Source organism: Chinchilla lanigera, unplaced genomic scaffold (genome assembly GCF_000276665.1).
Source record: "Chinchilla lanigera isolate Chin_1 unplaced genomic scaffold, ChiLan1.0 scaffold00037, whole genome shotgun sequence".
Classification (NCBI taxonomy): domain Eukaryota; kingdom Metazoa; phylum Chordata; class Mammalia; order Rodentia; family Chinchillidae; genus Chinchilla; species Chinchilla lanigera.
Genome location: NW_004955438.1, coordinates 14,008,609 through 14,035,812, shown reverse-complemented (window position 1 = coordinate 14,035,812; position 27,204 = coordinate 14,008,609). Strand labels below are relative to the sequence as shown.

The 27,204-nt window shown below is 33.0% G+C and overlaps 1 protein-coding gene across 3 annotated transcripts in view; it reads left to right on the top strand.

The window, feature by feature from the left end:
- The window catches only part of Tc2n (tandem C2 domains, nuclear), a 34,976-nt gene extending 11,362 nt beyond the window's left edge, over window positions 1-23,614 (top strand). For 2 of the 3 annotated variants that reach the window (XM_005390307.2, XM_005390306.2), the window contains exons 3-12: window positions 1,025-1,258; window positions 6,597-6,764; window positions 7,535-7,626; window positions 8,956-9,031; window positions 9,786-9,886; window positions 10,754-10,870; window positions 13,557-13,748; window positions 18,836-18,947; window positions 20,716-20,915; window positions 22,853-23,614. In XM_005390307.2, the coding sequence (XP_005390364.1) occupies window positions 1,025-1,258; window positions 6,597-6,764; window positions 7,535-7,626; window positions 8,956-9,031; window positions 9,786-9,886; window positions 10,754-10,870; window positions 13,557-13,748; window positions 18,836-18,947; window positions 20,716-20,915; window positions 22,853-22,963 (1,403 nt within the window). In that variant the 3' untranslated portion in view covers window positions 22,964-23,614. Of the gene's footprint in view, window positions 1-1,024; window positions 1,259-6,596; window positions 6,765-7,534; window positions 7,627-8,955; window positions 9,032-9,785; window positions 9,887-10,753; window positions 10,871-13,556; window positions 13,749-18,835; window positions 18,950-20,715; window positions 20,916-22,852 lie in introns of those variants that run through there. The other variant, XM_013517247.1, reaches the window with a different exon arrangement.
- The last annotated feature ends 3,590 nt before the right edge of the window (window positions 23,615-27,204 follow it).

Below are 27,204 nucleotides of genomic sequence, written 5' to 3'. Positions count from 1 at the left end.
CTCTTCCGAGTTATGACTGCAACTTTATTTTTCTCTGGCTCTTGCTTGTATTTCTTAGTCTAGGACAGAGCTTCCTACTGTATTTAAGTATGAAGATATTTTAATCCATTTTTCTGGTGCCAGTAACAATGCCACTAGGTATTACAAATTGGTAGGTTTAACAAAAATAGATTTATTTTAGCTCATGGTTCTGGAGATCAAAGGCCAAGGGGATGTATCTAATGATGGCCTCCATATTGGCAGACTCCCCAGCCATAACAGAGGACATCACAGGGCAAGAGGAAGTGAATGTGTGTATCCTGGTCATTCTCCCTCTTATAAAGCCACCAGCATTTAATTATGGGGGTTCCAACCTGATGACTTTAACTAATCCTAATGACCTCTCAAAGGCATCACTTCTAAACACTCATTAAATTTCCACCCTCTGAGGCCTCACAATGGGGATTAAACATTAACATATGAACTCTTTGGGGCAGACTCAAACCATAACCAATCCATAGCAGGAAGTTCTTTTTTACATAAAACATTTCATAAATTCTAGAGAATGGACAAAGTGAGTTATCAAAGCTTAGATAGGGAGAGTTGCTATTATAATATATTTCTAAAGTAAGCATGTACTTTATTTTATGTTTCAGTGGAGATTTTTGTAGTCTTGGAGAGTTTTGGCCTCTCAGAATTGGTTTATGTATTTAAGACTCATGTTAGTGAGTAGCACTAACAAGAATTTTACTTGAAAGTATTGTGAAATTAACTACAAAATAAACTTGCTTCCATGAATGAACTCTTTAAAAACTGGTTTTACCATTATGATATGGTAATATACTTTGACAATAATGTATTAGTTGCTCAAACATTGGCTAGCCAACATTAATGTAGATCCTAGAAGTGCTTATTAGGACCCAAAAGTAATTTATCTAGGATTTCTTCTAAAATAATTAAATAAGTACCAAAGTATTGGAAGTTCAGATTATATGTAATTAGTGTGCATATTTGTGACTTTTTTCTTCTTTTCTTTTATATGCAGTATCTGTGGAAAGAGACTTTAAAGCCACAGTATCAAATACCCAAAATACTACTGTCTCTATGCCTCCACTGACTTCTGTTTCTGTAAAGTCTCAGATTGGCTGTAGTGAGGATTATTTGCTTTCCAAATTACCATCTGATGGGAAAGAAGTACCATTTGTGGTGCCCAAGTTTAGGTTATCTTATGTTCAGCCCAAGACACAAGGAACACCTTCACATCTGGAAGAACTTGAAGGTAAACAATAAAATGGCAAGGTTTAGAAACCAGCATGAAACATTTAAATGGTGCTATTACTATTATTTTGCTCTTTTATATTTTTACTACAAAAATTATGTAAAAATTTTAAATTTTGCTTTTTGTATGTTTTGCTCTTTCTATAGAAGAACTTAGTGTATAGTATTTTTGAAAGATCACATTATGAGATCTGATCACAGTAGAACACATTTGTGGAGTTCAGTAATCGGTTCGGAGTTTTCTTTTAGTCATAAATCTTATACATAGTGAGCTGCCTGAGTGGATATTTTTTGAATTTTGTGTATATTTGTTGAATTTCAAGAATGTATTTATTTAATGTTGACAAATATATATAATAATATATTCCATACTCTTAATAAGACCTAGAATGTTTGTCCCAACTTCTTTTTTTTGCTCTATCCTGTCCATCTTTTTTTTTGAGACAGGGTCTCACTATGTAGCTCAGGCTGGCCTTGAGCTCACTTTGTAGCCCAGGCTGACCTCAAACTCACAATGATCCTCCTGCCTCAGCCTCCCAAGTGCTGGGATTACAGGCATGTGCCTGTAATTTGTTTTGTTTTCCTCTAATCATTTCTTTTCTTTTTATTCTTTAGATTGGATAGTATTAATCTATTTTCACTTCTGTTATTTCTATAGTTCTGTTAAGCCTATCCAGTGAATGTAGAATTTATATTTGGTTCTTTTAATAGTTTTTACATCTCTTCTGCAATTTCCTAACTTTATATTATTGTAAGCCTTTTTTATGCTTTGCGTTTAAAATCTTTGCTAATTTCAACATTTGGGTCATCTAAGTTTGAATTCTATGGATTACCTTTTTCTTGAGAATAAGTGCATTTTTAGTTTCTTTGTATATTGGGATAGTTCTGGATTATATTCTGAACACTGAATGTAACATGTTGTGGAGACTTTAGATTTGGGTATATTAATCTGAAAAATTTGTTCTCTTTTCTCTTTCTCATTCCTTCTAGCCCTCTTTCCCTTCCACCAGACTTGTAACTTGGTCAATTGAGACTACAAATTTTGTCTTGGCCAATGGTTCAGGGATCAGCTAGATATTTGAGCAGACTTTATAGAAGTTGGGACTCTCTCCAGTATTCCACCTTTCTTTCCAGAAGCTTTGGTTGCCTGGAGTCCTGCCCTCTGGTTTTCTGTGAATTCCCTGTTGGAAGAATTGGGGATTGAATCCAGGGCCTTTGCACTGAGCTATACCTCCAGGCCTACCTTTTCTTTTCTTTTCTTTTCTTTTCTTTTCTTTTCTTTTCTTTTCTTTTCTTTTCTTTTCTTTCTCTTCTCTTCTCTTCTCTTCTCTTCTCTTCTCTTCTCTTCTCTTCTTTTCTTTTCTTTTTTCCTCTCTTCACCTCTTCTCTCCTGTTCTCTCCTCTCCCTGCTTCTCCTCTCCTCTTCTCTTCCTTCCTTTCATTTTGAGACATATTCTTACCAGGTTGCCAAGGCTGGGTTTAAACTTGCTATCCTCCTGACTCAGCCTCCCAGAGTGCTGGGATTACAGATGTGTATCACCATACCTCACTACAGGTATTTTATACATCTTGCATGGTGTCATCTTTGGCCTACACTCAAACTAAAAGTCATCACAAACAGATAGCTCACTTTGTGTCATTACCTTTTTTCAGTGAGTCAGTTCCTATCTAGAATCTCCACTACTTTTCTTTATTTTTCAGGCCTTTGTTTTATCTTGGTTTTGTTCTAGAGTTTATTATTATCTGTGAGAGTTGGGTCTGATAGGAGTGACTGTTTCATTTTGTTTTGATTTTTAAGCAAAACAGTAAGGTGGATCCAATTCCTGCTTATTGTATTGTTTTGCACATATCAAGATCTCCCAAAAGTGGTTTTAAAAGTGGTTTTGTGCATATCAAGCATCTCTCAACAGTGATTTCTCTTAAAAGGGTACCCTAATCAATTGATCTTTTTCTTTCATACTTGTTAGGATTAGGCTATACGAGGGTCTTATAATCTCTCCTAGTCACATAATGTAATAGGAACATATTTTCATATTCATTACTTCTTAATGATCCCATAATATTCCATCATATGAGTGTTGTACCATTATTTAATAAATTTTCTATTATAAAGCATATGAAGTAATTTTTGTATTATTTGAATAATCAGAAAAAATACAATATATCTACCTAGCAACATGTGATAGTTTTAATTTGCAGTCACTAGAAAACAAATTGCATTTAAGTTGAATGAGTGAAAGATTGTTTTACAGGTTCATTGAGGATGGAGTAGAACTGCTTAATTTTTATTTCTTGGAAAGAAAATTATTTAATTAATTTCAAGAAAGTGCTCATGGAACCTAATCATGGAAATCCCATATATGTTTGCTTATGTGCAGGTGTGAGTGATGGGCTGAGATAAAGAAGAAAATTTTGAGAAGATAGACCACTATCAATAGTGTCTAAGATTATGTTTCAAGTATAATATTTGAAATTTGTTTTGTTGCATTGTTTTACTTATTGATAGGTCTGATTGCAGCTGTACCTTATTGCTTTGATAACAAATCTTACCATTTATATTTCCTGTTATTGTTTTATCTTTTATTTTCTCTATCTATTTATCTGTTGTCAGGCACTTGTGCTGATTCCCAATCTTGGCTATTGTCAATAGTGCCATAATAAACATGGGTATACAAGTATCTACTGTATGCTGACCTCATTTCCTTTAGATGTCTGCCTAGGAGTGATCTGGTTAGATCATAGGGTAGTTCTGTTTTTAGGTTTTATTTATTTATTTATTTATTTTCTTAATTTTTTTTTTTTGTTTGTTTTTTCTCCGGTACCGGGAACCAAACTCACGACCTTGCACTTGCCAGGCAGGCGCTTTTGCCGCTGAGCTAAATCCCCAGCCCCTTTAGGTTTTTCATAGTTGTTAAAATTGTCCTTTTTTTGCTTCTCAAGACCTGAGCACACATTGCTAAATATTATGGTTTAATTTTTTGGTTTTGACCTTTATTTAAAAGAACTGGTATGTTTAGCATATGTTCTTTTGTTCACATTTTTAAAAATTCAGCATTATGTTTATGAGATTCATTTAAGTTGTTTTGCTTTCATATCTGTACATAATAAGTACAGATTACAATTCTAAATGGCTGCTTTACAGTAGTGTTTCTGTATAGAATACTGAAAGGTGTTGTTATGTAGCAAGTGTATACTATTTATTTATTTTACTGTTGATAGACATGTAAATATTACCCAATTTTTGGCTATTATTGTTAATGATACTTACAAATTTTCTTGTGCGTGACTCTTGGTGCAAATATATAGTGGTTTCAGTTGTGTATATGTCTGGAAAGGCATTGTTAGGTCTTAGGGTATAAACATAGGTCTTAGGGTATAAACATATTTAACTTTGGTAGAAATTGACAGACTTTTTCGTGGTGATTTTATCAATTTACATTCCTAACTGTAGAGTGCAGTACAATAGTTTACATTGTTCCATTTTCTTGTTAACACTTACTATTGTCAGTCTTTTTAGTTTTAACACTTACTATTGTCAGTCTTTTTAGTTTTAACCTTACAGGTGTGTAGTAGTATCTCACTGGAGTTTTAACTGCCCTTTCTCACATAACTAATAAGATTGATAGTCTCTCTTCTGAAATGTGTAAGTCATAAACCAATTTATATATAGGCTTGACTGTCCTTTTAACTGATTCGTGGGCTCCTAATGTGTTCTGAATATGAGCTCTTTGCCAGTATGTTTACTGCATGTATCTTCTACTTTATGGGTTACCTTTATACTCTCAAATGGTCTTTTTTTTTTTTTTTTTTTTTTTTTTTTTTTTTTTTGGTGCCAGGAATAAAATTCAGCACCTTGCTCTTGCCAGGCAGGCACTGTATGACTGAGCTATATCCCGAGCCTTAAATAGTTTTAATAAATGGGGAAAAAAATTTTTTTTATTTTTCTGAGACAGAGTCTTGCTTTGCAGTTCAGGCTCGCCCTGAACCCTGTATTGTAGTCCAGGCTGGCCTCAAACTCATGGTGATTCTCCTGCCTCAGCCTTCTGAGTGCTGGGATTACAGGCATGTGCCACCATGCCTGGCTGGACAAATGGAAATTTTAAATTTTAATATTTAAATTATTTTCTTAGTTAATGTATTCTTGTTCCATTTAAGAAGTACTTCTTTTTTTTTTTAGGCTGGTCTCGAACTTGCAATGATCCTCCTGCCTCAGCCTCCCAAGTGCTGGGATTACAGGCATGCGCCACCACTCCCAGCCTAAGAAGTACTTTCTAACATTGTATATGTGCTGCCAAAGCGAGCACAGTACTTCCTAGTGCTGTAAACCTTTCTTGCAAGTTAATTTAAACATAGTAGCTTAATTGGTTTTCCTTTAGCATTTAATTTAGATCTACAACCCCCTGGAATGAGTTTTTCTGAGTAGATTTGCTTGAATGAAGGATTTTGTCCTATATCAATATACAGTTGTCTTAACATATTAGTGGAAAGATCATCCTTCCCCCTCTTCTGTGCAGGGCTACCTTGATTATAAATCAGATGTCCATAAAATGGGTATCTCTTTCAGGGCCTACTATTCTTTTCTGCACATCTATTTTTCTATCATTCTGCCAATATTCTGCTCTTAATGCCCATTAGAGCAAACCTTTTAATTTTGTTTTTTTGCTAAAGATTATCTTTTTGTTTATTCTTGGTCCTTACTGTTTCCATATAAATGTTTTCTGTTCCTCTTTTTGTCACTTGATTTCCAACTTAATCACATCGTGGTAAAAAATTCTTTGTATGAGTTCAGTCCCTTCATTTTTAAGAGCTGCTCAGTATTTCTGAGCACATGGTCAATTTCTATGTTTATAAATGTTTTGTGTCTTCTTGGAAGGGGTATATCTCAAAAAATTCTTTTTCACTTAAAAGATGTCCTATAGTAAATAGAAAAACAAAAGGAAACTCATACCATAAAATATAGAATTGTCTTAGGGCAAAGAATAGTGCCAGCAATTTATCAGACAGGTTTTTTGTTTTTTTTTTTGCCTTTTTGAGACAGAGTCTTCCTATGCATCCTAGGCTGGCCTCAAGCTTGCAACGATCCTTCTTCCTCAGCCTCCCAAGTGCTGGGATTACAGGCAGACAGTTTTAAGAGCAGAATTAATTGCTTATGATGTCTTGCATAATACATCACACAGTTAGACCTCCATAAATTCATGCTGATTTTATTTAGATATCAAAGGCGCGCAATTTAGTGTGACTTGAAGCAGACTTTTTTCCTTTGCCTTGCATATACCGCCTGTTTGCTAATGACTTCAAGAAAAGAATGTTGTAAAGTGTTAACAACACTTGCTTTTCAGGATCTGCCCGGGCATCTTTTGGAGATCGAAAAGCAGAACTTTCCAGCCTATCCCAGCACGGACCCAGCTATGATGTATATAACCCATTCTACATGTATCAGCACTTTTCACCTGATTTGAGTAGGAAACGTTTTCCTCATTCAGAAGCAACAAGACTATATGGATCGGGTATAAAATTAATTTTTTGTACTTTTTCTCTGTGTTTCTATTTTAAAAATTTAGGAATCAAATTAAGACACTGGTAAAAGTGAAACAGAAAATTCTTAAGTAGTTATAGAACTTACTAGCTTCATCTTTGAAACTATCAGTGATAGACTACTGTGTATATCCCTGATTCACTAAATTTTCACTGTTTTCAGAGTGAGGTACTGAAAAGAAAGAAGAAATATTTACTTAAGGGTCTACCTTGTGCTTAAGATGGACACTAGAAATACCAGGAGTATATGGGATTCCGAATTGATTTTTTTAATGTGAGAAGTGGTTATGAAATAATAGTCGAATTACATTTAGTGCAGAGTACTCACAATCCCTTAGTTTATTCTTAGAAAGATTGGAAAATGTAAGCAAAAAACTTTTTGATATTTTATTTGTTTTTTTGTTTTTTTGGTTTTTTTTTGTTTTTCTCCGGTACCGGGAACCGAACTCACAACTTTGCGCTTGCCAGGCAGGCGCTTTGCCGCTGAGCTAAATCCCCAGCCCCTCTTTTTGATATTTTATATGCATGTGAAAATGTGTTTGATTTCTATTGACTTCAGTTTTAAATAAAAGTAAAATAATTGAAAAAGAAATGCTTTAGATTTCACCAGAAGACTATTTCTTATGTAGATTTGCACATAATGTTTATGATGTATTACTGTAGAGATTTAGATTATGGTAAATGAGTAGGATTTCAGTGTTTTCTTTACTACAATAAGTACTTTTTTCTTGTCTCTTTGTAGTTTGTGACTTAAGGACCAGCAAACTACCTGGTTCCCCTGGGTTAAGCAAATCTATGTTTGATCTTACAAGTTCATCTCATCGATTCATACAGGTAGTTTTATAAAGTTATTAGATGAAACAGTGTTTTGTTTTGTTTTGTTTTTTTTTTTTCAAATTAAAACTTCAGGCATGTGTGAATTGTGTTAGAAATACTATGGTGTATATTTTTGTAGATGTATAGATGTGTATTCTAATAACTGAACAATAAATACTTATCATTTCCTATATGCATTGTTTTAGGAAGGCCTTAGTTGATTAATAAAAGACAGTATTTTCTTTTTGCTTTTCATGATTTTTATTTGACAGTTGATATGCACTTAAGGAATCTTGAGGCAGTTGGAATTTAAAATAGTACATATAGTAGTTGGAAGTTTATTAATTTAATCTATCTTATTGAACATAACCAACCAGTTATTAAAAAGTAGTATTTCTATTGAGATGCAAAATTTTAATTATTTACTGATACTAGCTTAGTATGCTGCTGTTGAGAATTTTTTGATACTTTAAAATCTTTCATCTTTAGCAGAAATAAATTGTTACTTTAAAGTTGGGAAATTGAGTTGGGAGGCTGAGGCGGGAGGATTGTTGCGAGTTTGAGACCAACCTGGGCAACAAAGTGAGCTCAAGGACAGTCTGAACAACATAGCAAGACCCTGTCTCAAAAAGACCAAAAATAAATAAATAAATACATACATAAAATTGGGAAGTTGAGATAAGCAACATAAAAAGACAAATCATCTGTATTCCTACATGTGAAAGTAAAAATACTGTGAAAATGTTTTTAAATATACTTGTAGACTTCTTTCCATGTGAATGTATATACATAGTTCTCAGTCAAATTAATTTTTTGCAGACTTGATTCTTTATATCAAGTTACTTAACATATGTCAGAAATGTTTAGAGAGCTTGTTAAAATACGATTGCCAGGTCTTGCCCCCAAAGTTTTTGTGGGGCCTGAATTTTTTATTTCTATCAACTTCCCAAGTGTTGCTGACATTGTTGTCTGAGAGACCATGTTTTGATAATGCTGTTGTATAGGTCTTTAGGTAACTGGACACTTCCAAATATATTTTTTTATTAATGTTTTTAACTACAAAATTTAAGAAATAATCCCTTTATTATAAAACCAAACCTTAAAAGAGCAGTGACTTTCCAGTATATTATCTAGTAAGATAGTTAAGATTTTCTGGTGACATACACAGAAAGCTATTTTTCCCCCATTTGTTATCTAAAAGTGGGGCGTTCTAACTAGTAATACTGCCAAAATGGCTCATATGCAGTTTGATACTAGAATGAGTATTGACACATAAACATCAGAATGCTTTAGAGTTTATTTGCAATTTTTGGCTGAAGAGAAATGTTTTTAAATTTTTATTTATAGAGATATGATTCATGGTCCAGTGTACCCAGTAGCTCTTCTTCAAGAAAAAATTCTCAGGGGAGTAACAGAAGCCTAGGTAAGGAATAAAGTACACTATTTTATACTCTTAAGGGAATTATTTCTTGGTAGTTTGAAAGTGTATATGAATAGATTTTTTAAATTGTGCCTTATTATGTCTATTTTGACAGTATTATTAGCATATGGATACTCAGATAAAAAGGTCCATTTCTCAGTGTTTGTGCATGAATAAATTTCAAAAATTGAATTCAATATCTTTTGCTTGTTTTAAAGTAGATGAATGAGGGAACTTTCAGAAGTATTCAAAACTTAATACTTTCAGAAGTATTACCAAATACTTTCAGAAGTATTACCAAAACCTTAGTAATACTATTTGGGAAATTTTTTCAGAGTTCAGTCCCTCACACTACAATTTGGTTTTTAGCTGTGCACTTTCTATAGTATACTTTCATCTCAATACTTCAATAAAAACATAAAAGTGTTAATTTTGTCTTATTAAATTGGGAACTTCAAGAATTAATTACAGGCTAGACGTGGTGGCTCATGCCTGTAATCTCAGCACTTAGAATGCTGAGGCAGTAGGATTGCCAAGACTCCAAGGCTAGCCTGGACTACATAGTGAGTTCAAGTCCAGCCTAAACTACAGAGTCAGACCTCATCTCAAAAAAAAAAAAAAAAAAAACAAGAAAGAAAGAAAAGAAAATAATTATAGTATTTTGGAATTATGCTTTTAAAATTGGATTATGTCAAAGCTTAATTGGGTTAGAAACATTACATAGAATTTTAAACATTTTTATCCTTTTATACTTCAGATACAATTACTCTATCAGGAGATGAAAGAGATTTTGGGAGATTGAATGTGAAATTGTTTTATAACTCTTCAGTAGAGCAGATCTGGATCACAGTTCTACAGGTAAATTAGTATAGTTAAAATTTATTACCAAACTGAATATTTAGATATTTTAGGTACAAACTATTACCCTCTCCTGGGTAATGGGCCAATATTGTCTTTGAAATTTAGTATTCTATAGTATTTTGCAGAAGGTAGTTTTAATAAAGTATTTAAGAAGACAAATCTGGGCATGGTGATGTACTCCTATAATCCCAGCTACTTGGGAGACTGAGGTGGAAGATCACAAGTTGGAGGCCAGCCTGAACAATTTAGTGAAACCCTATCTCAATAAATAAAAAAAAAAAGGTTTGGACTATAGCTGTGTGGTACAACACTTGCCTTGCCTGTGTAAAGTGCTCTGGGTTCAATCCCCACTACTAAAAAGAAAAAGAGAATCTGTAGTATGATGGAAATATGTATGTTTTCAACTTCAAGAAAGTAATTAGCCGGTAATCACATAGCTGTAATCCCAGCACTCAGGGGATTGAGGTAGGAGGAACACCAAGGGTGCAAGCCCAGCCTGAGCTAAATAGTGAGTTCAAGGCCATGTAGTTCAAACATAGTGAAACTCTGTCTCAAAAAGCCAAAAAAGTAAATAAATGAAAGACAGAAAAAAAAGAAAGAAAGAAGCTGTCGCTGGGGATATAGCTCAGTAGGCACAAGTGCCTGCCTGGCAAGTGCAAGGTCCTGAGTTCAATTACTGGTACCCCAACAAAAAAAGTAAAGGAACTGATAGGACATCTAGAATATTTAGTGTGGATGAAACATGGTCTCATATACTAAAGTTTTTTAAAAAATTTTTATCTAAAGTCATTATCTCAATAAATATATAAAATATTTGTACAGAGTCCTTTGTAAAGTTCAAACTATGCTTTTAATCTTTTTTAGTGCAGAGATTTAAGTTGGCCCTCTAGTTATGGAGACTCTCCCACTATTTCTGTAAAAGGAATACTAACATTACCCAAACCAGTGCATTTCAAATCTTCAGCCAAGGAAGGTTCCAATGTAAGTGGCTATTTGTGTTTGAATTTCTTCTCTGATTTTTTTTCGTATTTGTCATTTTTAGCCATGTGAAGAATGAGAATATGAAAGTGTTTTATTTTGGGCACACTAAAAAATTATGTATTTTGCTTTTAAAGATAATTTTGAATTTCCAAAATTTGGTATTTCATTGTTCAATATAAAGAGGCATTTACAAAGAAAATCCCAATTGCTAAAATATACAGAAGATTAATATTATCTAAGAAACTTACTTGCTTTTCTTGTATGGAAGAAAAATAAATGTGCATATTTTCATCTTCTTTTGCCCTAATCCACTTTGGTGGTGAAAAATAATTGCATGATTATAGTGAATCTCTTGTAAATACTTGGAGGACTTCTGATCCTGAGTTTGGTTTTATAGACTCTTACTTTCGCGTTAACTTAAATATATGTTCACGTTGTCTTTTGATATGGTTAAAAAGTTAGTTCCTTTTCTATGTAAGTGAAAAGTTGTCTTCTAAAAGAATATGTCATTTAAACATAAGATAATTCAAATTAATAAACATGGAATAATTTATTCTCAGAACTCATAGAAATACAAATTTCAGTTATATACAGTATTGCTTTATTAGAATTAGGAAATATTTTACTAGTACTGTAGAACATATAACTTCCTGACAATTTTGGCAATACACATCAAAACCTTAAAATATTTATATTATTTAATATATTAATTCTACTAGGAATCTGTTCTATGGAAATAATCCAAAATGCAAACAAAAACATACAAAATATTCTGGTTAAGTTTGTTCATATTGGAAAAGTTGAAGGCAATCTAAGTGCTTTGTTTAGAGAAATGATTGAGAAACCTCATGGTGTACCTTTGTATGTTAACTTTGTAGGCTACTTTAACAAAGCACAACAAACCAGATGGGACAGATAAAACAGCAGAAATTTTGGACTGGGGATATTGTAGAGTACTTGCCTACCCATGTGTAAGACCATGAATTCCATCTCCAGCATAGCAAACAAACAAAAGAAAACCAAACAAAACACCAGAAATTTTTCTCATAGTTTTAGAGGCAATCAAAATCAAGATTTCAGCAATGCTGACTCACTTGCCAAGGAAGAAACTGTTCCATACCTCTCTCCCAGATTCTGTGAGAATTAGTCATCCTTGGCATCTCTTACTCTTTGGCTTATATATACTAACTCCAATCTCTGCTTCCATCTTCCTGTATTTTTGTGTCCTCACATGACCATCTTCCTACAAACATACCAGTCATACAGGAGTAGGGGGTCTACCATACTCCAGCATTCCCTTTTTTTAACTTAACTAGTCATATCTGCAATGACCTTGTTTGCATGTGAGGTAAGAGTCTACAATACTAGGGTTAGAGCATCAACATATCTTTTTTGAGAATACAATTCAACCCATAATACTATGTGACAGAGTACTAGGCAACTATAAGAAATAATGCTTAGGAGAAATATTAAGGATGTGGAAAAGTGTTCTTAATAAATGAAGTAAAGAGTAATCAAAAGTTGTGATGTAAATATGTGTGTATATGTCAGGATCTCACTTTGTGAAAATTTGTAGCATAGAAAGTCTACATGGCTTTTGCAGATAGGAAAAGGAGTAAGAGTTGCAGAGAGGGGAGGAAGGAGTAAGGGGTTAAAAAAGAAGAAGAATTAAGATGTATGTGTACATGTACCAACTCCCCACAATAGATGTAATCATCATGTACTGTAGACATGCACTAATAAATAAAAAAAGATAGCCTATATGGAAATAAATCTTAACTCTGGTTATAATCCTCTCACTTAAGGACAAATACTTTCCTAATTAAACAGTTTTAAACTAAGTTAACTTAGGAAAGGTTAGGGAAAATGTTCTTATATTAAAATGTGTATGGAATCTTTTGTTTTTAAAATTTATTTTTGTATATCAGGTTGTTTGGGAGATCCCTATTGTGGAAAATGTGAAGTAAACCAACACACTTGCCTAATTTGTAAACTTGTTAAACATTTTATGTATAATATATTATTGGTGCAATCTGATTGCTTGAGTGTCTAAAAGAGAAAGCTCAGTGGTTAAGAGACTCTTAGAAACACAATTCTGACTGTATAGACATAAGTGATTATATATAATAAGAATAAAATTTGGGGCACAGTATTCAAAATATTTATGTTAGTTGCTCAGATATCTTACCTTTTCGAAGAATGTGCTAAACATGGTAAGAAGAAAGTATACAGCAAAGAACAGTCTGTGATCACTGTTAAATAGATAATTCTGATCTCTGTGAAAAGTTAAAATCTGAGTATCAAGTGTGCTCTCGTCTGAGATTCTTAAACCACCCTCAACTATTGAAGAATGTTGTGAATGGCAGGAGGATGCTCTAGAACCAAAGGTGTAGAACTTCTAATTTTTGAAAAGGAAAAGCTACATATTCTGATGGGCTTAATGTTGATATTTACCTGAAAATTCATAAGTAATTAAAAAGATTATTTATGAGGTTAAGGAAAGTAGTATTCAAGATAAACTGGAAAAACAAGTTGTAGCCCTTTCTCGTTTTCATTTACATTAAAAATATTTTTGTTGTTATAAAAAAATCTTTCGTAGATGTAACTAAAATATTATTTTGAATGACATGCTATGCTTTCATTTCAGTTCTCTTATTTACATTTATATGTTCTTACATTTTTTAAGGCTATTGAATTTATGGAAACTTTTGTATTTGCTATTAAACTGCAACATCTACAAACTGTGAGGCTTGTATTTAAGATTCAAACCCAGACTCCCAAGAAGAAAACTATTGGAGAATGCTCTTTATCACTCAGAACACTTAGCACACAGGAAATGGATTACTCTTTGGATATAATACCACCTTCAAAAATTTCTGTAAGTGATAGTAGTATGATATGTTACAAGTATTTCATACTTTTACAGTGGTTTCATGGATTAGGTTTTTGTTTGTTGGAGAATAACTTTAACACTAGAGTATAAAAGGATCAAGACGACTCTAAAAAAAGCAATAATATCACTTAATGTTATTTTTAAAATAATTTTTTTTGTTCTGTTCTGTTTTGTTTTGTTTTGTTTTGTTTTGTTTTGTTTTGTTTTGTTTTGTTTTGTTTTGTGACAAGGCCTGGCTATGTAGTTCAGGCTGACATTGAACTCACTATGTCAGTGGTGGCGAACCTATTTCATGTGTGCTACAGTAGGCTGTTTGTTATCATAGAAAGCTCTAAAAGGTTTGCCATCACTGTACTATGTAGTCCAGGCTACCTCAAATTCATAGTGATCCTCCTTGCCTCAACCTCCATCTGGAGTGCTGGGATTACAGGTATGCACCACTACAGGTATGCTGGGATTACAAGGCCTGGCTGAAATAATTAACAAAGGTTATCATAAACATTTTTCTTTCTCACTTGGAAAATGACCTTGGGTTACCTGCTATAATTTTTACTAATGTTTTTTATTTCAGGGGCAATAACTGAACTATGAATAACTTTAAGTAATTAATTTTTTAATGGCTAATGACTTAAGAAAGACAAGAAGAATCATAAACTCCAAATTCAGCCTGAGATTTCCATGAAATATGTGAAGAAAGTTATCTTGAAGTCGGGTGTGGTGTCACACACCTGTAATGCCAGCCTGAGACAGGGCTGAGGCTGAGACAGGGGGATCACAAGCTTGAACTCAGCTGTGAAATTTAGCAGCTTAGTGAGATACTACTTCAGAATTAAAGAGGAGAAATGAGCTGGGGGAGTAGCCATGTGAAGGCCCTGAGTTCAATCCCCAGTACCACAAAAAAGAAAGTTGTTTTGAACATCAGTAAGATCTATTCACAAATTGGTTAAAACAGAAGGGAGTTTTGGTTTTTGTTTTGTTTTGTTTTGTTGTATTGGGGTGTGGTGGGGGTGCTGGGAATTGAACCCAGGGCCCCAGACTTGTTGAGCTCGTCTACTGCTTAGCTATATCCCCAGCCCAGAATGGAAGTTTTTTTGTAAAAGGCCACCCACAATCATGTTTAACATATTTCTACTTGAGCCACCAGTAGTAAATCATGACTCTTCTGTTGGGTGATTGTCCCATCAGGCATGGTGCTCCAGGGGACAGTCATATATAGACCACCAGTGGTTCAGAGCAACCAACAGAAAGACATATGAATTAGGGCCCCATTGTGAACGTGTTACTTTGCAGTCTGCAGGCTGCTTGACTCCCCACCTTTTTTATTTAAAATGTTACAGTAAAATATATTTTTAAAAAGGAAGTTTTGTTACTTATAGGAATGAACTATGATATATACATTCTATGTAGCTCAAGACAATTCCTCTTTATTCAAAGTGCACTCCAGAAAAGTTAAAAGGTTGAATATCTGTAATGTTTGATTGGTTTTTAAGACCTGGTATTTGCTTCTCTCAACCAACCAGCTGGACACTGACTTTAAAGTGGTTAGGTATTCCTCATAATTTAATTAGACAGTTTTTGTGTCAGAATAACATTTATAGAATTGTCATGAGTTTCATAATGTCAAACCCATGTATGATATTAAATTTATATGTTACCTACTTCCAAAAATATCTAAGATGATTTGAAGTCTACTTAACCTTAGCTACAGGGTAGAATCACCTGGGAACTTTCTTTTTTCAAATGTCCATGTCTAAACCAGTGAAATCAAAATTTCCTGGGGGCTGGGGCAGACACATTTGTAATTTTCAAAAGTTTCCCAAATGATTCTAAGTGTATCCTGTCTTGAACTTTCTTACTATTTCTTGCCTATTTTCTCAGTCTCAATCCCCAATGTGCTTTCTTTGTAGCATTTAGTATAACATATAATTATTTAAGTTACTTTTTTTAAAGAAAACAAAACAAGCTCCCATCTGTTTTCTTCATATTTTACTATGTTGTTACTAAAGACTTGACATACCTTTGGTAACTGAAGATTTGTCCTAGAGATATATGAAAGCATGCCAAATTAGATTTGTGTTACTTTTCTGTAGTGTAACAATTTTGAGAGGCGTTTGTCACTGGCACTGACACTAGCTTAGTAGACAGTATTCTGCAACCGTATTTTTTGGAAGACACAAGAACATTAATCAAATGGACAATTCATTTGTTAAAACTCTTCAGTCCTTCAGAAGACAACTCAGTGCAGGTATTTTTCTGGTGAATTGAGACATTATTATCATATCTGCCTTAGAGAATTTGAATTAACGATTATGGCTAGATTTCTACTAAATTATATTTCACATGTCTGAAGTCTCATGAGCACCTGTATATCTGCTACATAACCAGTGCTAGGGATGCAACAATTTTTTGCCTTGAAGAAAAGCATGTGTACTATTCTGGACCAGTGTGTTTAGGTTACTATTTTTGTCTAATGTTATGCTTACTGTTTCATATTATTGGCTAATATTGTGCTTTCTTTCACGTGTTTTAATCGTGACATTGAAAGAGACAGGCTCCTGTAAACATCCACCATGACAACTATTTTACCATGAATAGCACAGCTTTCATGTAGAGCTAATATTTTTCTCAATAGAGTTCTTGATCTTGACCAATAGTAACATTAAGTATATTTTTAAGATCTCAGAGGCAGTTTGTCTGAAGAAATAGCTGACCTTTATAGAGATTTACCTTATGCTTGATTTATTGCTAACTGATCTAATGTTTACACCACACTTATGGGACTGTGTTCACATTATCCCTAATGTGGATATCAGACCGTGAAGTACTTGCCTGATTTCGTACAGACAGTAGTTGAGGAGCCTGGATTTAATTCCAGAGCCAACTGTCTGAACCCTTCCATGTATTGCTCTCCTAAGAAGATACTCTTATCAGATCATGGTTTGCTCTAATTAGCTTAGCATTTTATTGTCAACAATTCCAGGAAGGCTAATAAAGTTTTTTATTCAATAATATGTCACTCAAGAGCAGGTATCATACCTTATTTCTTCCATAGTTTTGTGCTCATTAGATATAGTCAATACATCGCTCTCGGAGGTTGAGATAGGAGGCTCAAAGGTTTGCAATTTAGTGGCTTAGCAAGACCCTGTCTCAAAATAAAAGATTTTATTAAAGGCTGGCGATATAGCTCAATGTGAAGGCCCTGAGATCAAACTCCAGTGCCACTAAATAAGTAAATGTGCTGCATATTATATGTGTGTGTGTGTAGAGTCAATACATACTTGCTAGTTGATTGATATTTTTATGATCTGTGTTAATTGAACTAATATCATGGACCATAAATTTAGTTTGTGAAATAACCTTGGAAGTAGGACATGGCAAAACTATTGCTGAATGCTGCTTTTTTATGAGACTGAACTCTACAATTATATAACAATCAAAAAGTTTCCCACCTTTACATGTTTTCATAAGTGTTATTTAAGCTTGGGTACAAAACCATAATGAAAAAAAAATTAATGAAATATTTTAATCATGTTTCCTTTTTGTAAAACAGTAAGCAACTGCATTTTTTAAAAAATGTATCAATTTAAATGTGAAGTATACAAACTTTTTAAATCAGCAGTCTTTATATATGGCTATATAATTAGTTCATGTGAAAAGAATAATCCATTTTCATTTAAATTAGACATGAGAAACATTAAATTTACTTATTTATTAGAAGTTGGCATTTGTTGCCAAAATAAACAACTTTCATCATCATTTTAGACTTTTTCAAAAGGGAATTAACCTCAACAGGTAGGTGTATACTTTTTACACAATTCACTTTTCATTATCTTTACTTTCTTGTGGCACAACAGTTTTAAAACACAGAATCATGTTTTAAGAAAATACCTATACTTGGGAGGCTGAGCCAGTAGGATTGCTGTGAGTTTGAGACCAACCTGGGCTACATAGTGAGTTCAGTCTGAACTGAGGCCAGTCTGAACTACATAGCAAGACCCTGTCCTCAAACCCCTCAGAAAGAAAATGCCTGAACTTCAGTCAGTGCCATGTACATAGAAAGTTTTTTCCTCTTGAGCCAATTATTAAGGAATATTGGATAATTATCAAACATATGAACCTCTTCATAAAGTGTTCTCTTATTTAGCTATTCTGTAACATTACTGGAATCGGTTCTAGCAAAGGCTTTTGTGTCTATGCTTAGTCTTGGTATCATCTGTTAATATTATGTTCTTGCCTTATTCTCATTCTTACTGTTTTCAGTGCATGAACAATAATAGTTCTTGTGTTTAGACAGCTTTATGTTTCTTTCATATTTCACTCTGAGAGTCTTGGAATCCACATAAGTAGACTGTCTTTTGTTGTGTCTCACAAACAAATTTACCTACTGTCTTTGGCTGATGACCAGCAATACCAAAGACCACATTTTAATTTTTCCCCTACTCTAAATCTCCTTCATTTTACAGTTTGCCTCAGATTTTCTTTGACCTTTTCCTTATTATTTACTGCCTCGTCACTTTGACTAGCTTCCTCCCTGCCAGCTTTCTTTGGCCTGCTTCCATTCAGAGTAGTAACTCAACTCTTAATCCACAAATCTGCTTATTTTACAAATCTTTTGTCTTCTGATTTTGGTACTCTGATATCTAAAATTAGAAAAAATAATCTCATATACCACTTGTAAATCACATTTCATATATTCTTAAAAATAATTTGACTACATGTAATTCTTTTAAAAGTACAGTATATTCCTTTTCATTAATTTCACTGGCAAATTTGTCCAGTAATACTACTTCAGAATTTAATTTGTTTTTGAGTTGAATTATCTTTTTTGTGTCACTCATTTTAAAGTTCAGTAAGAGGTTATAACTTGTGTTTTCAGAATCCATGCAAGTTAATACCTTCAATTACAGAATACATGAAATTTATCTTCATAACCTTCTCTTATAACTTGTAGCTTTGAATACTAATAGAAAGCAACGCTTTCAAATTTTCTAGCTATAGCTCCTTATATTTGAATTTTTGAAATATCCCTAAAGTTTATTATTCATTACTTAGTGGCATTTTTTGATACTCAGGTTTGCCATGCAGAACTTGAACTGGGGACTTGTTTTCAAGCGGTAAATAGCAGGATTCAGCTGCAAATTCTTGAGGCACAGTGTCTCCCAAGCTCAACACCTCTGACTTTGAGTAAGTATATCAGTAGTTCAAAGTGCATCAAATGCAGAGAGAGGTTACAATTAAGCATCAACAGATCAGTGCATTAAAATCTTTGCTGGATACACAACCAGGAGTTATAATGCTTTTATTGGCTACATCTGGTTCACTTGACTACCCCTACATTTCAAGTGTAAGGTCAGCTGTACTTCAAGAGCTAAGAGAAGGGTAAGAGTGCTTTTTTTTCTACCAAAGGAAAGGAACTGTCTGGAGCAAGCGAAGCAATGGGGATGTCTACTATAACTAGAAAGACTAAAAATAAATGGTACTGAGCATTCAATTCAAGAAGCTAGAAAAACAATAAACAGGGATGTAGACATAAGGAATTAAAGCTAAAGTTGAGAAATGTGATGACAACAAAAAAAAACCAGTAAAACCAAAAGCTTTTTCTTTGAAAGAAAATTTAACTGGTTACATGAAACAAAAAGTGAGGATAACAATAAGTGATATTCTGAACAAAGAAGAGGATATAATTTGAAATTCAGAAGACATTTGATAATAGATGACAATCTCATATATGACATAATTATATGAATTCAATATCTATACAAAATAAATGATTTTCTAAGAAATTAACTCAAGATGAAGAAATCTGAAAAGAGGAATACCATGAAAAGGTTAACAAACTGCCTCTAATGGAAATCACTGAGCCAAGATAATTTTACTGGTACACTCTACCAACTCGCAAGAACATATAATTCCTATTCTGTATAAGATTCTTAAAAATATGCTAAAAACATAATTTTGTGAGGTTAGTATATTTTTTATATCAAAATAGGATGAATGTCACACTAAAAAATAATTATTGACTGGCATTACTTATGCAGGGTAGATGAAAACAATCCTAAAATAAAAATATTAGCACTTTCTGTTTGAGCTGTAGACATCATATGTCAGGAAGACTAGGAAGGCTATAAAATCTCCCCCTTTGTGCAGGACTGGATATTGAACTGCGGCTTGTTTTACTGTCTTGTGTGTGCTAAGCAAGCACTCTACTCCTGAACTGCACCCCAGCCCAGACAAAAAGATATATCAACATGAATTTTCCCCAGTGTAGTTTCTATCTTTTAGGAGTTACTCCCCTCTACTTTTTTTTCCTGACTTTGGTCAGTCTTTGGTATATTTTCCCAGTGTTTATAATTGTTATTTACGGGGCTGGGGATTTAGCTCAGTGGCAAAGTGCCTGCCTGGCAAGCGCAAGGTCGTGAGTTCGGTTCCCGGTACCGGAAAAAAACAAAAACAAACAAACAAACAAAAAAAACAAATTGTTATTTACAGGAAGGATAGTTCATACAAACTCTTATACCATTGTTCGAAGCTCTACATGTCAAACTTAAAGAACAGATTTTTTTTTCTAATGGGCATATACTTAATCGAAGTCTCAAGCAAATAATTTTTCAAATATAAAATTTTGAAATAAATACGCTCAATTTCCAGTGAGTTGACTCTTTTGTATAATCCTTTTCAACATGTATTCCTTTGCTGCCAAATGTTATTTATGCCTACAATTCCATGTTGTTCAAACCAGAGGAAAATTAAATTCTTTTGAGGTTATAGTAGTTATCTGTAAAGTGTAGCAAACATAAAGTTCGTTAGAAACGTTTTCAGGTATCAAACAATAGCTCTTCAAACCTTTAACAAGACTTCTTTATATTTTTTACGCAAAACATAGCAGGTAGATATATACCTTTAAGTGAAATTTTAAATAAAATTTTAAAAATCAGAATTTCTTGTTTCACAGGTTTTTTTGTGAAGGTGGGAATGTTTAGCTCAGGAGAATTGATTTATAAGAAGAAGACACGCTTACTGAAGGCCTCCAATGGAAGAGTAAAGTGGGGAGAGACTATGATTTTTCCACTTATACAGAACGAAAAAGACATTGTTTTTCTCTTTAAACTTTACAGTCGAAGCTCTGTCAGAAGAAAACACTTTGTGGGCCAGGTTAGTTGGCAGGGGGTTGTCTTGAATTTCTTCCTTGTATTTTTCTATGCATTTAAGCAGTTGGTTAACAAAGGCAATACAGGATAAAATTGAAGTTGAGTAGCATAAGATTCTTCAGCATAGATTAAATGTGTTGCCACAAAAATCAAATTTTGTTCATTTTTTTCCTTTAATACAAGGAGATGGAATTTCTGAGTGATCAGACTTATCATTAAGCAATTTTCTAAGCTTATCAACTTTAAAAACTAAGATTATTTTTTCAATACTGTTGATTCCTTTGAGGAAAGGAAGTACATTAAGCATTCAAGTCAAAATTTTTAAGGATTTGGCCATCAAATTTAGTTTGTTTCACCTTCGGTTTAATGTTTAGCATGAACACTTTTTATATACCATTAACTAAGTTATGTTAGATTTGAATTCCTAGAAAACACATTTTTACAGTGATTGAGATATTATAGTCAATTCTGGTGTTTTAGTTAATCTATTTAAAAATTATTATTAATTTGTATGAGATAATATAACATAGGCTTACTTGTCATCCTGTAGAAACTTGTTTCCTTTTTTATTTTTCCCCTTATCCTTGGTAGACTAGTGGCAGCTGTCCATTATATTTTGGTTACAATTGTTTGATTATTTTCTTGGTTACAGTTGTTTATTTTCTGAAATATACATTATTGTCTTAAAAACTTCCTCTTGAAAAGTATGATGTTATTAACAATCTATATAAAATCTTCAAATTATATATATGAATTTTCAAAATTGATATCAGCACTTAGATTCACTTATTTATGTAATTTACCTAAATTATTAATTTAAAATGTTATAGTTTTGTTTCTGCATTTATTCTTATTTAGAGAAGAATTTCATGTAATTAGCATTCTTTTCATAGCCAAGAACCTAGGAATTCAATTCAGTTAAAGTTTTTTAGCTGAAGTATATCATCAAACCTCAGCTATCACATATGAGTGGAACAGAAAATTTACTTGAAAGATGATCAGTTCTGGAAAGGTTCTTGTTGGTTATCTGTGCCCCATAGCTTCTCTGATAGCCTTAGGAGTTACCTTGGTGGCATAACCATATGAGAACTCAAGTTCTACCACTTCTTTGTCAACCAAAGCACTCTAATGTTATCTGTTTCATATATTAGGGTTTTTGTAAGACATGGTTTGAAAGAGGGTTTTTTCATACCAGGAATGAAAAGAAAAAAAGTTTGAAAACCAATGACCTACTCCAATTTCTTTACTTAAAACAATTAGAAACTGAGTCTCTAGGGAATTTAATGCCAACATAGTAACATATGTTAGTGCTACACCTAAGGTGACAATTCAGATATTTTGATTCCTTGTCAATCTCGTCTTTCTGACATGTGGCCATTATGATATGTAACCATGCATAATACTATATAGTTTTCCCAAGTTCATTACATATATTATCTACAGTTATATATGAAATAGGTAGTATAAGATTACTATGAATAAAGAATGACCTTGTTAAATTTTAGTTAAGATTACAGCTTTATTTAATGTAAAATGTGTTTAAAATGCATCTTCTTTACTAATTTAAATCATTAACCTCAGCTTAATCTCTACAGAAATGTTTTTGAGTAGTCAGGATCAATTTTAAATTCAGCTCCTATGTTGAATAAAAAAACCTCATGACTGTTTCAGGGGAAATGATTTTGTATCACCCCAAACTTGAATTTTCTTAATTGAATGGAATTATATAAAAGACCCTTTGGAATAACTAAACAGATTAACTGTTTTAATGTTTAAACGTGAAATAGAGAAATTAACCTAACTTTTGGAAAAGTAGGAAGACATTTACTTAAAACTATATATACCAGACTTCAAATATCTTTTATTAGTAAGGGTAACTAAGTATTTAAATTGACCTCTCATTATTGTGTCAAGTTAAATGATTGTATTGTTCCCTTACAGGTTTGGATAAGTGAAGACAGTAATAGCATTGAAGCAGTAAACCAATGGAAAGAGACAATTACAAATCCGGAAAAGGTTGTTACCAAGTGGCACAAATTAAATCCATCTTGACTTTACACATCATTTTGCTGATGAAACAACTTGATATTCTATTAGAAGACATACAATTTCAATTTTCTAGAAATAGTAATGAATTTTATCAGATATCCAAAGTGAAGGGACTCCTTTAAAGTAGTGCCCAATTAAAATAAAAATAGTATTAAAAAGTCTATGAGAATATCAACTGTAGATAAGTATTTCTATATTATATTTTGGGGTGTTTTTTTAAAGCTTTACTTCTATATCCAAAACCTAGTATATCAAGTTCCTAGTAAGACTCTTAGACATTTAGAAGACTTTCGCACTATTCTAGTACTAGAAATTATTGATTAGACCTTGGTTCCACTGTTCATCTCTTCCTACATATTTTGTCTTGGCAGAAATGAATTGAATCATTTCAACTTCAGTATTTTCTATATTTAGGGAAAGTTTTTACTCTGTATTTACAATTTCTTACCTGTATGGCATTATATTGCCACTTTTTAAGTGACTTATCTCCAAGAAGCTTAAGAAGTAGAAAACTATACTTAGGCAAGAATAAATGAAAACACCAGAAGGTTGAAGGTTAAGAGCCCCAGAATGTAGGTATTTAGCTATTTTCCTCCCTCGGATATTTTGCTCTTTGTTTCATTTGGAGTTAAATAAAAGATCATCTGTATGGTCCATCTTAATTAGCAGAATTAAAGGAGTTTAAGTAGCAAATTTAGCATTTATGATAATTCCTTATTTTGGTTTTTAAATATATTTATTCTATAATCTATAATATTAGAGTATTTTTAATGCTTTTTTTAACAACCATACCTGACGATGCTGTATAGCAAATAAGTATTTACTACAGGTTTCTCTCAGGTTTGTATTAGAACTCAGGATATGGATATAACTTCAGCTTAGTTGACCTTAAGAACTGTGGCCAAAAAGAATTTTTTTCTTGAGAAACAATAACACTATCCCTAATCTTGGAAACTTGGCTTTCTCTTTGCTAATAAGTAGACCACACACTCTGTGTTCTTGGTCTTCCATTTTTTTCTTTCTTACTTGTTCCCTCAAATGCCAAGAGATGGATCATATTATTTTAGGCCAAAAGTGTACCTTGCTATAAAGGAAGCATTCCCTGTTTATTCTAGATCCTTTGTTCTATGTATCTCATTAAAATCTTTCCAAATAAGTAATTCTTTATAATAGTCAAGATTTGAGAAATTCAACATAAGGACAGAATGTTAAAAGCTGTTAGAGGGCTAAGGATGTAGCTCAGCAGCATAGTGCAGGTGTGCTAGCAAGTGGCAAGCGTGAGGCCAAGGGCTTGATTCCTGGTACCAAAAAAACAAAAACAAAACAAAACAAAAAAAAACTCTGTTAGAAAAAAGAAGCAAATCACCTCCAGAGACAAGCCCATCAGAATTACAGCAGACTTCACAACACAAAACTTTTAAGTGGAGGACAGCTTGGAGTGAAATATTTCAAGCCCTGAAAGACAACAACCTTCAACCCAGATTGATGTACCCCACAAAACTATCTTTCAAAATTGATGGAGAAATAAGATACTTCCATGACAAAGAACACCTGGAGAAATTCACTACCACCAAAACAGTACTCCAAAATGTTCTGAACAGCATTCTAAAAAGATAATGAATACTACAACTCCATGAATTCCAACTGAATGAATCCACCAGACAAGGCAAGCACTTAAACAGAGGGGAAAGAAAGGGAACCAAAGTGTTAGAAAATAACACAACAAGGATAAGTCAATGCATACCAGTTATAACTGTCAATGTAAATAGTCTCAATTCATGAATCAAAAGAAATAGACAAGAAAAATGGATCAAGAAACAAGATCCAACAATATACTGCGTACAAGAAAAACATTTAACTCAAAAAGAAATGCATAGACAGAGTCAAAAGATGAAAAATAGTACTCCATGCAACAGGAAGCCAGAAAAAAAATAGGAGTAGCTATTCTATTTGCAGACAGTATATTTCAAGCCAAGACTGATCAAGAGCGACAAAGAAGATCATTATATCTTTGTTAAGGAAGCAATCATAAATATAAATGTACCAAATATCAGCACACCCAACTATATAAAACATATTAACAAACATAAAAAATCAAATTAGCATTAATACAATTATAATGGGGCGCCTCAATATCCCACTGTCACAAACAGATCAAGCAGACAAAGAAAACAAAGACATATTAGAACTGAACGAAGTTTTTGAACAAATAGACTTAGTAGATGTCTACAGATTGTTCAACTCCATCACATAAGAATACACATTCTTTTTAGCTGCACACAGGACATTTTCTAAAATAGACCACATACTAGCTCATAAAACATGCTTATGCAAAGGAATGAAATTATCTGATCCATATTATCAACCCATATTGCAATGAAATTGGAAGTCAATAGCAAAAGAAATCACAAAAACTTCATAAACACTTGGAAATTAAATGACACCCTTATGAACAACCAATGGGTCACAGATAAAATTAAAGAAGTTAGTTTCCACAATTAATAATACCAATACAACATACCAGAATGTAAGAGACACAACAAAAGCAGTCCTATGAGAGAAGTTTTATAGTGGTAAAATCCAACATCAGAAAAACAAAATGAGCTCAAATAATGACCTATTATTTGAACCTCAAGCTTCTAGAAGAAGAACAATAAATCAAGCCCAAATTTCATATGAGGGAGGAAATTATAGATTAAAGCAGATATTAATGCAATTGAGACTAACAAAACAGTACAAAGACTCAGTGAGTCAAAAGGTTGGTTCTTTGAAAGACTAAGTAAAACTGACAAGCCTTTAGCCAACCTTACCAAAAAAAGGGAAATCAAAGTCTCAAATCCTTGTGGTTAGGAAGGAAAAGGGTGAATCAGAACAGATCCTGCAGAAATTCAGAAGAACATTAATACTTCAAAACCCTGTATCCTAGTAAGGTGGAAAACACAGAAGACCTGGACAGATTTCTAGATATATATGAATTGCCAAAGCTGAATCAAGATGTAAAACTTCTAAATAATGCAATATCAGTCAATAAAATAGAAGCTATAGTTAAAAACCTACCAACAAAGAAAACCTAAGTCCTTAGAGATTCACTGCTGAATTCTACAAGAAATGTAGAGATGTAATACCACTGCTCTCTAAACTCTTTAATGAAACTGAAAGGGAAGGCAGTATTCCCAAAATCATTTCTGGAAGCAAGTATTACCCTGATACCAAAACCAGAGAAGGATTCAACCAAAAAGTAGAGCTATAGAGTAGTCTTCCCTAATGAAGATAGATACAAATATCCTCAATAAGTTATAGAATGCAGTAAATCGTCATGAAGATTATATACCATGACCAAGTAGGATTCATCCAGGCATGCTGGGATGGTTCAATATACACAAATCAATAAATGTAATATACCATATTAATAGAGCCAATGAGAAAAACCACATGATCAGCTCAATAGATGCAGAAAAAGCATGCAGAAAAGTCCAATACCTATTCATGACAAAAATCTTACAGAAAATTGGAATAGATGATCTTTATCTCAATCTGATAAAAGCCATCTATGACAAACCAACAGCCAACATTGTACTAAATGGTCAAAAATGAAAAGCTTTCACTCTAAAATCAGGAACAAGACAAGGATGTCCACTATCACCACTCTTATTCAATATAGTTCTGTAAACACTAGCCAGAGCAATTAGACAAAAGAAAAAAAAGGAATAAGGATAAAAAGGAAGAAGTTATCATTATTTGCAAATGACATGATACTCTATACATAAGATCCCAAAATTCTACCAAAAGACTTCTAGATTTAATAACCAAATTCAGTACCATAGCCAGATAGAAAGTCAACATGCAAACTTCAACAGCATTCCTACACACAAACTCACTGAGAGAAGTTAGGGAAACCATGCCTTTCACAATAGCATTCAAAAAAATGAAATACTTAGGAATCAATCTAACAAAGCAAAAGACCTTTACATTATAAATTAAAGTAATACTCTCAAGAACATTGGGAATATCAGAAAATGGAAATATATCCCTTGATCTTGAGTAGGAAGAACCAATATTGTGAAAATGCCCATACTCCCAAATTTATACATATTTAATGCAGCTGCAGTCAAAATATCTCATAGAATTAGATTAAAAGATCCTAAAATTCACTTGGGACTAGAAGAGTCCTACAGTAGCAAAAGCAATTCTCACCAACAAAGGCAAGTCAGGGGACATCATAATCCTTCACTTGAAATTATACT